General features: G+C 34.0%; 1 protein-coding gene across 1 annotated transcript in view; it reads right to left on the bottom strand.

The window, feature by feature from the left end:
- DNAH8 (dynein axonemal heavy chain 8) overlaps positions 1 to 14,394 on the bottom strand; it is a 150,737-nt gene that overhangs the window by 92,901 nt on the left and 43,442 nt on the right. The window contains exons 27-34 of the mRNA XM_074864838.1: positions 13,666 to 13,792; positions 11,299 to 11,534; positions 7,792 to 7,896; positions 6,654 to 6,767; positions 6,003 to 6,065; positions 4,774 to 4,874; positions 3,762 to 3,899; positions 513 to 753 (exon numbers count right to left, since the gene is read on the bottom strand). Coding sequence (XP_074720939.1) covers positions 513 to 753; positions 3,762 to 3,899; positions 4,774 to 4,874; positions 6,003 to 6,065; positions 6,654 to 6,767; positions 7,792 to 7,896; positions 11,299 to 11,534; positions 13,666 to 13,792 — 1,125 coding nt within the window. The remainder of the gene's footprint in view (positions 1 to 512; positions 754 to 3,761; positions 3,900 to 4,773; positions 4,875 to 6,002; positions 6,066 to 6,653; positions 6,768 to 7,791; positions 7,897 to 11,298; positions 11,535 to 13,665; positions 13,793 to 14,394) is intronic.

Below are 14,394 nucleotides of genomic sequence, written 5' to 3'. Positions count from 1 at the left end.
AAACCCCACTGAGAGTTTTTCTGGGTTATGTGGGGGATCTTATGAAGTCATATGGTTCAGAAGAAGCTATAAAGATCTAGAGAAGTATTCATATTAGATATTAATAAGCATGGTGCTTTCCTCTAAAATTTCTGATTTATTTACAGATCTTTAAAGCAACCACAGAGTTAAAAAATTAGGCGACCATGATTACCTGAAGTTTTGTTTGATTTTTATCCTGTTTAAAACGGGCTAAAAAATAATAGAAAATAGGGCTAGGAAGAACGTGAAGAGATTATCTAGAAATAAGTATGCAAAGATTCCATCTGCTATCTCTGTCTTTGTTCATATGGATAAGAACTTCTAAATAAAACGTAAATATAAATTATTTTAAACTAGTGTGGTCTGATTGAGAGTCAAGGACTTTAATGAAGTAAAAATTATTTTTTAAAAAGATGATCATTTGGTAAGTAATCATATTTTTTTGCTGACAACATAAAATGAACAAGGAGGGGAAAAATGAATGTACCTACCTCAATATCATCTTTATGTTTAAGAATCGGTGCTTCCATGATGTTTCGAAGGCAAAAAGAATCAGAATCTGTATCAAATTGATGTCCTGTTGTTTCAGCAATACGATTCCAGTGTCTTTGCTTCATTGCTTTGTCGGTCATCATTTCCAGCAAAGGACAAGACTCACTAAAATCATCAATTGTTTTCTTGAGATCTAAAAATGTTTGCCAGTGTTGGACTCCTTTAGGTAGTCTACGGCACCTGCAGTTGAGTTAAATTGATACAGTAGTAAATGCCTCTTTTGTCAAAATAGGATTTGTTTAAACATTTTAAAAACAGACAAGGAGATATGAAGTAGCTTGTATTGAGGACAATATTTTCTATGTAAAATGCCAGTTTGTGTCAATTAGTCTACCTTTTTAGGAAAAGCTAATGCAAACGCGCTACTAACAAATCATAATATTTAACAGTTTTAACCACTGGTATGTTCTTTGCAAATAAACAGAAATAGTGCAGACTGCATTCAAACATAGCTTGTCTCACGCTTACCATCAAGAACTCTTTATTGGAAAACAAAACCAAAGCAAAATTAGTTAAATTTTACATATGTAATCCTTGTACAAATATAATATTTACTTCAGGTTACAATACCAGTAATACACATGGCATATATTAACATACCACTTCAGAGATAAACATGGAAATTAGAAAGATATGACAACCTTCTCCTCTACTTTTGGTTAGTGGTCCTGAAACTATCCACTAAGAAAATGAAAATTATATACTTCTAATGTGAAAACCCCCCAACAAAACAGTTAAGTGCATATTCACCCCTTTGACCACACTTTTACAGAGCCTACACACAAAGAATTAAGCAGTTGACCCACCACAGGAATGTTCTAATATAAATGATAAAGTATATCCTTAGCAGAAAAAGTAGTAAAGCTGGGATCACATTTCCCTTGGTTTTGCATCCTTTGTCACATCTCTCTACCTCCCATTGATATCATTTCATATTTTCTGTATTCAGGTACATACAGCAGCCTGTGTCTGGTTTAGAGCTATGCTGGTGCTGTGTGGTTGCCAGTACATTCATGTTGATTAGCTCCCTGGTTGCTGTCAAACAATGTTTAATAGCTGCCTACCTTTCACTGAGGGAGAAAAGTATTTTGTGTCTGGTTTTGGACTACTGTGAAGTTTTGACTTTTATAAAACTCACAGGCACTTAAGGTTATCTTGTGAGAAAACTGCCTTGTTGAAAGTTGAAATTAGCCAATAGATTTAAAAAAAAAGTATTCAAGAATGCTGAAAAAGAGAAGTACAGACGTGGTCAGACAGTGACATCACAGATCACCTTTTTCCTTAGAAAATCAGGCACAAGAACTGAGTATTTTATAAATTTCTCTGTTTGCAGCCATTCTTTTAATTCATTAGTGAAGAGTTAATGTTAGGTTCACTGGTTTGGGACACAGGAATCAGAGACAGCAAAGACACAGATTTTGAATGATGTGCTGCAAGATCCAGAGCTGGGAGCCCTGTTATCCTTATTGAGTCTTGTGAATCAGGAGACACCGTTTTACACAAAGACAAGATACTGCCAATTAGGTGTTTGTCAACATCTTGCTTCATTGAGAGACACTTAATCCTTGAAATTCTACCAGCATACATAACCTCAAATTTGGAAAAGAAAAATACTCTTTGGAACATATTTCCTTGAAAGGCTAATTAGTCTCTGGTTAAAGTTTCCCACTTAGAAATTCAGAAATAATGTCAATCTAAGAATCAACCTTCAACTCCATCAAAAGTGCAACTTCAAAACTATGGAAATTCTTCACTTACCAATTTTATGCCTTATAATGACATATTTGATACATCAGTTAACTTTCAGGAAAATATATATTTACTAGACTACCATGACACCCTGGACTAGAAGCCAATAACAAAAAAATTTCAAGTAAAAAATTCCACATTCTGTAGTACAGATCCTCTCTTCTGATTTAGGCATCTTATGCTACTATGTTTGGGTCACCTAAACCTGTTAGTGTGATAAGTCATGAAAAGCTGCCAAACTAATACCAAAAGGTAAGTCAATATTGACGTATCGATATATTTTGATATATTTGATATATATCAATATAATTGATACACTGAATGGAAGGAAATGATGGGTAAACAGGTGGGATGAGTACTTAACAGCCTAAGAAAGAACTATTCATACTGAAGGTTTTTCTCTTCACTGCAGATACAAAAGTAATTGCCCTTTTACACACTTCTACCTTAAACAAACACCAATTTCAGAGTGATACAATTTAGCTCTTGTGGAGCCCTTTATTTCAGCAATTAGACTTTAACATTATCTAAGACTGATTTCCAGCTGTTTTAACAGGCCTGCACTGCTGTAGTATAGATATACTCTACCAAATACCGGGACAAGTACAAACGTACATCAATTAGTCATACCTTTATTTTTGAAATCACTTATGAAAGATTCTGGAATATTGTTTTAATAGGAGGACTAGGGGTGCAAAGAAAGTGTCAAGAAAGCTGGAGTTGTTTTAGGATGGAGTTTACCAAGATTATAACAGGACTCTATTAGGTAGCAGGAGAGTTGGGGACTGCACTCAACAATGCAGTTATTCTGTTGTAAAATAATCCTTGTTCTATACTATATTTCTTTCCAAAATAATATATGTACTTTTGAAAATATTAATAATAAAGTTAAATTAAAATGTTAGAAAATACTGTTGAATCAAACTAATTACATCTAATCCTCTCAACAGTGTCAAAACTATTTTAAGCTTTCAGCATTACTGCAATGTCTGTAACTTTTTTTACAAACCCATACTATTTAAGACACTCAGCACTGTTAATATATTTGAAATGGCAAAAATGTTTTTGAAAAAGAATGAAATAGTGTAAAAAACTCAGAAACATTATTCTTGTATTCAGGACTTAAAATCAATGGGCTAATCCTCCTAGTTGAAGAACTTCCCTTTTACAAGTAAACTTTCAGCTCAACCTCTTGGTTGGTTTAGCTAAGAAGATCGACTCTTCAACTGACTGTATGCCCTTCAATTATCAAAACTACAGGTAAAAGGCTGGTTAACTAAAAGAATAGTGTTATTCCACTCTTCCTTGAAGAACCTTATTACTTTTATCATAAACCTTACTCATGGAAGTTTTGTATTTGAATATATCAAATAGCTTTACTGAAGTCAGCTAAACCTTAATGCATTTAACATCAGTTATAGTTCATATTATGAACATACCTGTTTTGAAAATCCAAAAGCTCAGCATTAATTTTTTTAATATCTACATCTGCCCAAAGTATCTCATAATAACCATTGATACTGTTTATTGCAGCATCATATAATCCATACAATTTCTGAAGCAAGCTTAACTCCTTCCTGGGAAAAAAAGTAATCATACAGATAATTTCAATCAGCTATTTGGATATCTCACAATAGTTGAATACATGGTATATGTAATATTACTACAAAAAATTGAGATAGATCAATTAGATTATGTTTCTTAATGTAGGAGAGAACACTTCATGAATAAAATCTGCAAAAAAATATCCACACTAAACATGTTTGGGCAAAGTTTTGCTTTAGTCCAGTTCTGTAAGACTTCCATTCATCCATAAGGAACCTAGCTTATGTACCCTGAGCTGGCTCTGCAGTACAAAGCAAAGTGTGGCAAGTGGGGACAATTAGTTGATTTATTTTGGAAGCACTCTCTGAATCTGAACTAAAACACTGATCTAAACACAGCCAGAAAGGGTTAGATCCTCATCTGGTGTGAATCATCATCAAACCATTGGAATGGCTGGTGCAGAAACTTAAGAATCTGATTATTTGTACAGCTGCTCAAAAAATTTAGACTTTCATAAAAACTCTAGTTATATTTTTCATATATGATGATACACTGACCTTTCATTGACTTTTCCTTGTTAGCTCTTCATACCATATCTTAATATATAATACTATATTTACTCATCCACATATATATAAATATATATATTTTTTCCTAGGACATGATATTCTGCTCGTTTATATAGTATTTACATGTAGTAAAATAATCTGGTTCTGTTACCATAACAAATACAATTATTATTTATTGGCAAATTCATTAGACCTCTAAAATTTTCATTGATTTTTTTTTTTTAAATTTAAGGCAATGGAAACCTTCCATATTGTAATATTTCTCTCTTTGATGTACCTTAAGCCTTTCTAACATACTTAATAAACACCTAGGACAAACAGCAGTATTTCCAGTTACCTGATTTTATGCAAAACTTCATAGTCTGTGACAGGCAATCCAAACAACTGTTCACCAGATGAGTATGTAATAAACTTTCTCCACAACTCATCAAAGTTAGCCTGATAAAATTAGGATTCATACAGATAAAATGAAAATATGTTTATAACATAAGCTCTAATTTAACGTTGTCTAATAATAAATCACTAAACAGTTCTAAACTTGTCTTAAAATACTTCTATTAGAAGCACATTTAAATGTCTGAAAACATTTTTAAACTAAAATTTTGAACAGTTTTCATGTAATGTAATAGTCAAATCCATATATTGAATTCAAATAATGAAAGTTTATATAAGAAGCAATAATTTGAAGAAGCATTTTACAAAAATGGGATGTGAAATGTATTCCACATCATCGAGAGAAAAAAAAAAATATTCATATTGGATGGTAAAATATACAGCCTGATAAAAACACTGAAGAGTGCCAAAAATTACAATTACTTTCAAAGTATAACTGCTGTCCAAAGGATATGATCACCATAGAAAAAATGGAAAGAAGAATGATTTTGGCAGTTACTATCCATATAGCATTCTCCTGGCAAAATAATAAATACAGTAAATTCAACTAAAACCACTCCATTTTCAGTACATATCAGATGCATTAGGAGGTTTAAGCACTTTCTGTTAGTTACTTAGTGCTTTTCACAAACATTGAATTTACTTTTTGCAGTCTATACAATATGTAAGAGACTGACCAAAGTCCTGTTGAAAAAAAAATGTTCAAGTTACTATAACTTGCAGAGAAAGGAAGAAGGATTAAAAATAGATTAAAATCTGGTTATGGACCCATGAACTAAGGTTCATAACAAACAAATATCAAGTTGAAAGACAATTATCTAATGGAAAATGTGATCTTTAAAAGATTGGCTCATGTGACTGAAATGTAACCTGGCTTATTTTCAGTCATTATCAAGTTGTATCTGACTCTTCCCTTTCTACTGCTTTTATTACTTCAAGTTAATAGTTTCTGCTCACAAAACACAAAGAGTGAAGCAAGGTTGCATACACATCAATCAATCAATCCTTCCACATTAAGGAAAACATTGCCTGATAGAAACTATAGCTAACATAATACTACACAGAACATCCACAAAGACACATTTACCAAGGATTGTAAATGTGTCTTTTTCTAAACTTGTTTTGATAAGCAATAGCAAAATTATTTGGAAACTCAACAGTTTATTTTCTTACCTGAAAGATCTGTAGCCTATTACTGGCTTCCTGATGTGAAATACCTGGAACCATAGGCCCTTCCTTTCAAACAAGCAGTTAACAGAAATTGAATATTAATTCTCAAAGTGACTGAAGGCCACTGTATATTTACAGGTCATCACAAAATGCATTCGTTTTGGTAGTCAAAATGCAATCAAGTTATGTATCTTGGTAACGCAATACTTACAATAGTAAATCTAAGAAAAGATAACTTTTATGAAATTGAAAATTCTTTAGCTTAATTAAACTCAATATGATTAGACTTTCATTTTTTGTATTTTGTTCTTTTGCTGAAAAGAAAATACACAGTGAGTGGCCTGAGACCGTCTTTTTTAATGTTGATGTGTGAGCACATGTGCTACAATATCTAAATTAATTTCTAAATCATTTTTAAAATAAAGATTTCATGGCAAATTGTACCATCAGGGATTTTTTTCTTTCCATACAGAGTTCTGTGCAGTGCTATTTCTTCATAGTGAAAAGTTTGACCTACAATGATGACTGCTTAGCAACTATGGCATCAAACATCCAGTAGCTGAGCAGAATAAAATTCTGGCACCCAACTGCTTCAAACCAAAAACATTGAAAAACTAAGTACAAGTCTTACAACTAACTACTAAATTCATTTACCGTTTCATACGACATTTCAAAGTTTGACACATCCTCCCGAAAAACTGCGATTGATTCTAGCAAATTACTCTTAAATTTGGGCTGAACTTGAACCAAGACATCTTGAACTTTGGTCTGATATACAAAAGATTAAAATCAAAGTTATTTCTTTAAAAATCAGGAACAGATATTTAAGTTGTATATAAACCAAAATAATAAATAAAAAGTATTAAAATTCTGAACAAAAAATAATTATTTGAATCTGAATAGATTGGGTTTTTTCTTTTTATGGTGTTATATGTTCAATTTGTGAGATGAAAAGTGGAGAGAAAAAGAAAACAACCAAAAACCATAACAAAATCTCTCCTCCACCTTTAAGTGAACATGTTTCACTATGAGGGGGTGGGTGAAAAAAACAGGACACAGAAAAGGGAAAAAAAAAAAGATCCTATTCTCTTCCTTCCCTCCCTCCAGAAAAACCTCTCAAAAGCCAAAGTGTAAGGGTCCTCTTCCTTATGGATGGCTCAGCCGTCTCTTTAACAACTTTCTTATTTTTTGTTCAGAATCTTGAGAGAAAGAACCAAGAGCTGCATGAAATGCAAATGTAAAATATACTCTTGAGCTTTTGGGTCCTTTCCAGAGTGATTAATCTGTGGGACAGGATCTAAATAGTTTCATCAAATTATCTACATATTTCCATCTAACCTTCTACACTACAGAAATTATTCAATAAATTTTTGAGGCATATAAGGCTGTCCTAAATGATAAAGGTAAATATGCAATCACCACTTAGGGGTAAGGGCACTGGCAGAGTATGCACTTAAAACCAGGTAATCAATCTAAGGGTAGTAATCTTCCTGATTAGACAAGAATGACATAAAAAATGGAAATGAAGGAGAGCAGAAAGATACAATAAATTTCTCATTTTCTTGCAGGTTTTAAGCATATATCTAAAAGCTACAATAGTATTTAAATATTAAAGAGCTCAATAAAAATAAAATTAGAAAATGAACATGTTAATAAAAGGTATAGACACTAGTGTGCAACTGAAGGCCAAGAGTAAGAAGACGGAGTGGAGTGACAACTAGTTCTGCACTGTCATTTGTACTCTAAAAAAAGCACATGAAGACAAATGGAAAATATAGTTTTATATACTTACAGATTTGGTCTGTAATTTATTAAAAGAATATCTGAGTGTATCAACTCCTTCTGATTCCTCTTTTGTAACCTCAATTTCAAATGTATTTAAAATGGCATAGGCTTCCTAGATGAAAAAAAAAAAAACCACTTTAGGAATGATGCATTTTATGTTCATTTGCAGGAACATAGATCCAATTTTTAACAAACATTTCAAAGAAAATCTGTTCATGTAATTTAAGCATAAAATACTTATTTGTTTTTTTAAAATAAGGGTGATGAATGAAGAACTAGGGAATGACAGCAAAAAATATTTATTCAAAGATGTCTTTGATGAAATACTAGAAAAAATATGAAAACACAGTAAATTAAATATTAAAAATACATACAATTTTATCATCTCAATAGTACTTTATTCCAGATCTACATTCCACCTGAGATTTTGATAAATTTTTCCTAACTTTGAATATTCACACTAAACTCCACATTTTTAAATGTTTTGCCAAATAATCTATGAAATATTTGTTACTATGTTTGCCAAACTCTCAAATACCTACATATGTACCTGTTACAGAATTAATCTTTCTTATCACTTGTTCTCATTTTGCAATTTGTTTGTATATCTTCTGCTTTATTATCCTCCTCCTACAGACATGGCATTATTAGAAATAAGATAGGCAAAAGATTTCCTAATGAAGAAAACCAGCAGTGTGCATTATGTTAGTTGCTCCTTTGACCTACAACTTTCATTCTGTGCAGTTTGTGATGGTTGATAACCAGTTTATTCCATGCAGATATCTACATTTAGAATTCTCTCCTTTTCAACTTCCAAGAGAGGTGTAGACTGAACCATTGAGATTGAAAGGGGTCTCTGGAGATTGCCTAGTCCAACCCCCCGTGCTCAAAGCAGGGTCACCTAAATCAGGTTGCCCAGGATCATGTCCAGTCAGGTTTTGAATATCATCAAGGACAGAGAGTTCACAACCCCTCTGGGCAATCTGAGTGCTTGAGCACCCTCATAGTAAATTTTTCTTAGATTTAAATGGAATTTACAGTATTTCAATTTGTGCCCATTGTCTCTTGTCCTGTTACTGGCTGCCACGGGGCTGGTTCCCTCTTCTTTCTAACCCCCAGCAGATACTTATACACATTGATAAAATACCCCCTACACCTTCCTTCTCCAGAATAAATATTCTCAGCTCTCAGCCTCTCCTCATATGTCATTCTCCAATTGCTTAACCAGCTTTTGCTGAACTCACTCCAGTAGGTCCATGTCTCTCTTGTGTTGGGAAGCCCAGAACTAGACACAGTACTCCAGATAAGTCTCATACACCAGAGTAGAGGAGATCACCTCCCTCAACCTGCTGGCCACACAACTTCTAATACAGCTCAGGATACCCTTAACCTTCCTTGCTGCAAGGGCACTTTGCTGGCTTATGTTCAACTTGGTGTACACCAAAAAACTCAGCTCTTTTTCTGCAAAGCTACTTTCTACCCAGCCTGCACTGGTGTCTAAGGGTATTCATCTCCTGGGACAGGACTTGGCATCTCCCTTTGCTGAACTTCATGAGGTTCCTGTTAGCCCATTTCTCCATCCAGGTCCCTCTAAAACCCCCTGACAACCATCTGGTGTGTCAGCCACTCCTCCCAGTTGTGTCATCTGGAAACTTGTTAAGGGTGCACTCTGCCCCGTCCACCAGGTACACAGTACTAGACCCAGTATGGACCCCTGGGGTGTACCACTACTTGATGGCCTCTAACTAGATTTTGTGCCACTGATCACAATCCTTTGAGCCTGACAGTTTTCAATCCAACTCACTGTCCACTCATCTAGTCCACACCATCAGTTTGTCAATGAGGATGTTACAGGAGACAGCATCAAAAGCCTTGCTACCATCACAATAAAGAATATCCACTAGTCTCCCCTTGTTCACTAGTAATTTCATTGTAGAAGACTAACAAGTTGATCAGGCATGATTTCCCCTTGATAAATCTGCACTGACTATGCTCAATCCCCTTCCTGTCCTACTTCTCCTTACACCAAGCCCTCTTTCCTTCAATCATGATCTAGTAAGAAATATAATGCCTAATCATCGCATCAACAAAGTTATAATAATTAAATCCACCAATAAAACAAAACATTGAGATTACCAATCAGTTGCTATTGTTCTATATTCATGTCTTCAATTTCCAGCTCTATATTCTTTCATTATTTAAGGAAAGCTCATGAAAAAAGGTCTAAGAGTGACTTGTTCACAAGGCTAGCCCTACTGCTATCAAGGGAACTCCTTACATTAATATAGAAAGGGAGGAAATGTTTGTAAGATATACAAAATATAAGTGGTTTGGGAAAGAACCTTTATCCTAATAGTCATCTCAAAGTGCCAGAATCAGGTATAAATGAACAAGCAATGTTAATGCTTCATAATTTTGTATACTTTTTATTTATTTATTTACCAATTTTGCATCATTTTCTACACATGTAAAATCTAGCAGATAGACATGTTGAACTCAGTTCCTCTTGCTTATTTTATTTAACATCTATGAGTATGATTATCATGTCCATATCTTCAGCCTGAAGACAGTCAGACTAAGAAATAACATTTAGTTGATCTGAATATTACTTTAAATGATGAAATTATTGTTCAGGTTCTTCCTTTACTTGTTTAACCTCTAGCTCTTTTGGATCACAGAACTGGTTATACTTGCCTTTAAATAGTCTCTGTACCATTGCTGGCTTACAAACCACCACATGAATTGCTAAGATAAAACCCACTTTCTTAACACAAAACTAGCAAAAGTGACAACAATCCACTGAAAGTCCATTCTGGTATCATGTTAATAGAACAGTCTTCAAGAAAGAAAATGTTAATATACAGTAATACAATTTCTTCTCCAAAAGGTGGATGAAAATGTAAAAAAAGTGTTCTATTAAGCTGGGTGTTTCAGAGTGTGATAATAAATACCAAGTATATATAAAACATAATAAGCTTCTTTTACCTTCTTTCTCATAGGGAAAACTAAAAGAATGCGGCAGTTTCTGACAGCATACAATGATGTGTGGCTCCATGAATATATTCTGGTTATATTTAAAGGGGTTAGATGATCAAGATCTTTGTTTATAGATACAGAAAAATTAAGAAGATCAAGATCTTTGTTTATAGATACAGAAAAAAAAAAAAAAAAGATTAAGGCTAATGGAAACAGCACACTACAAAAGGCAGAATATTGCTCCTTTCTCTTGTGCTCTCATCTGCTTATTTCTGCATGTTGTCTCCTAGATTGTATTTATATTATAATTTATTTGAGAGAGAATAATTTCTACTGTCCTGCATTTATACAGTATCTAGCAAAGTATCTGATACTGATTCGTAATTTATAATATAAATAACCACAAAAATATTACTTTGTTTCCATCTTCAGCCTAGATCCTTTAGGACAGTAAACTCATTGTTTGGGATTCTCAGTTTATCTTATGATTCTTATTATATCATTTTAATCAAGATAAAAAAATTAAAAGTCATCTTACTTCAATAGGTCCCAGAGTCATATCCATTTGTATGTTATTATCACGTATGATAGATAAAGCTTCCATTGCAAATCTGACATCATCTAAGTCATGCAGAGGTCGAGACAATTTCTTTAAATATTCATTTATGAACAACATCATGTCTGTCATTTTCTTTTTATATTCCTCATTTAAATAATGACAGAGGAGCATCTTCCAGGCTTTGGCTTCAATTACTAAAGCTATTTTCAATGGTCCTGATTTAAAAAAAAATTTAAAATTATTCAATCTACATTTTAGGTTTTTTCCGTAAAAAAAACCCATATCATCACTTATGGATCTTTAACAGCAATTAGGAAAAGCAGACAGGAAATCCAATGACTGCATTTTAAAAGTTTCAAAACAATTTCAGCTATACTTAAATATATTTCTGTTGGTTTATAGTATATTATAATAAGCTTATCTATGTATATTTGGTAAGCTTCTCTAATAGAACATATAGAGAAGCTGAATAAAGAAGAAAATGCCTACTTATTAATGTAGATTTTCAGAAAATACCTTTGATATATATTAACCAAATGCATAAAGATCAGTGATATTTAAATGGCTTATATCCATTGAGGAAATGGCATCTTGGGATTTCACAATACTTCGCAACTAAAACTGTAAGGTGTCACATCATATCATATGCAGTTAATATATAAACACAAACCAACACTGAAGAGACAAAAAAGCCAATCACTGGTGCTCCAACTTATTTTCAAAATAAATCAGGATTTTAATAGGCAGCATTTTGTACTCTGGTGAAAGAAACCAAAAGATACTAACAGCATATAACCTTTCTGCTCACAAAAAATTTACAGCAGATACAGTTTCTTCTTCAATAATGTGTCTATTAGCATTAAAAATCTGATTCCTGAAGGCCAGGGGTAATTCAAGAAAAGTACTGTACCCTGCCCAGAAGCTAGACTATGCAAATGATAATAAATCAATTCCCAAACCTAAGTTGAATATGAGAAAAATATCTGCTTCCCCAGATCATAAAAACATTTAATATCCTTGCTCTTGAACCTAGAAGACTTGGCTCCCTCTGATGCAGTGGTCACAGATGAGGGAGCAGTGTAACCATCAACAAAATCCATGTTCTTTTGGGTACACTGCTTCTTATCACACTTGGCCACAGAGTAATAGACAGCAAGAGTTTTCCAGAGTGAATTAATTGGCTCCAGAGGGGTTTTATTAATAAGAAGTTGCATCCAGGAACTGGATGAAGATATGCAGTCAGCAGTCTAACAATTTTGCTTATTCACTGAAAGAAAACTAGGGGTAACACACCAAGATCCTAAAACGAACTCTAGTAAAAGTGCAACGGCTTCTGTCTTCTCTGATGTGTGAGCAAGACAAATTGTACTGAGATGATTTACTGAGTCTAATCAATCTAATCTCTCAGAAAATGGGGGTTGCTCATTAGAAATGTGACCACACTGATATTTGGAAAGGGATACATTTACTACTTGTCCCTAGACAGTAACCATGATAGCGTCTGCCACAGAAAGTGAAAAAAAAAAAAAAAGTGACACTGGTCCACAGAAGGCATGTTAGCTACATAATAATCTGCGAGATGAGAGGGATAAGGGTCATTGAAATCCTTGCTTCTCTGTCATAGCACAAACAGCTTAATCCTTCAACAAACAGTTGTCTGGAGAGAATACACTTTTCCGCACCTGACGGTTCTTCAGAATAACATGATTAATGACTACCAGGTTTTCAAGGCCACAGGAGGCCAGGCACTGAGGCATGGTGCTGTTTAGAACTAAGGAAGCACAAGCTGTGTGAGGGAACACATTCCAACACCAGGTCTTGGTGACAGCTTCTCTACCTTTAAAGACACTACAGGTGGACAGGAAAATATATGATATTCTGAGAGCTATGGATGCTAAACACGGGAATGGCTAAGCAGCCATACGTCCTGCTGAAACAAACACTGATAGTGAAAAAGAAGCTAATGCAGCTATGTGCTAGTCTTGCACCAATACCAAAGAAGGTGATTTGTAATCACTGGTTGACCTGATGCCAGAGATGAGTGCCAGGGATAATCAAATCAGTGTCAATACACATTCATTAACTCTTTAGCAAGTCCCCATGATAACTTCACAGCCATGACAGAGTTTAATTTCACCACTCCAAAGAGGAGAAGGCAAGGGGAATGGAGGGTTTTTTTCAAGTCAGATTTCTTAGAGGGTCTGAGTAAGCCCTGGCTGATCAGTCAGGGAGGTCTCTTCAGTAATTTCTATACATATTGTAAGCATTTATTTCCAAGAATAAACCAAATAACTACTATTATATTCATTATCTTACTGTACATACAAGGATAAGAAAATGTCATACCTGTATGCAATTCAATTGGACCAAGAAGAATAATGGGGTTTAAATCCTCCATCTCTTCCTCAAACAAAGCATAGTGAAGTATTTCTTCTTTAATTTCAGTCAGAGATGGACAGCTAGCCAAAAATTGCTGTGTGTAGTTTAAAATAATCAACAAATGTCCTTTTTCATATTTTTATAAAACAAGTGGCAACAGTTATTCAGGAATTACTGAAAATGTGTGCCAATATTATACCTGGGTTTAGTCTTTTGTAGCCTTGCTAACATGGTAAAATGGATGTGATGAGGAATTCATGTGTATCTATTTCTCTGTCAGTAACTCTCAAGCTTGTTGGGAAATTCCAATCAAATTTAACAGAGAAACAGATACCCAAGACATGTTAAGTGCCTACTGGTTTTGTGAAAACAGGTGACAAAACAGAGATCAAAAAATGTCCACGCTTACAGGAAGACTACACCATTAGCCCAATTATGTGTGAAATAATCACAATAAAACACATTTTCTAAGTAGTTCCACGAGCAGAACTCAAGTGTAGAAAAGATTTGTGATTCTGAAAAGCTGCATTTCAGAAGTGTTACACAAGAGCTCTATTCAATATGCCTACATTGCATGGGCAAGTAACAAATGCTGAAAGCTGTTTCCCACTTCTATTCTTTTGTCTGGGAGTATCCAGGCAGGCAGTGGAAGGGTTAGCATAGTGATAAAGAAAGAATGTAGCAACTAGGTCATAT

This window comes from Strix uralensis, chromosome 3 (assembly GCF_047716275.1).
Source record: "Strix uralensis isolate ZFMK-TIS-50842 chromosome 3, bStrUra1, whole genome shotgun sequence".
Lineage (NCBI taxonomy): Eukaryota > Metazoa > Chordata > Aves > Strigiformes > Strigidae > Strix > Strix uralensis.
Note: the sequence above shows the minus strand (reverse complement) of the source record. Positions and strands in the feature narration are given on the sequence as shown.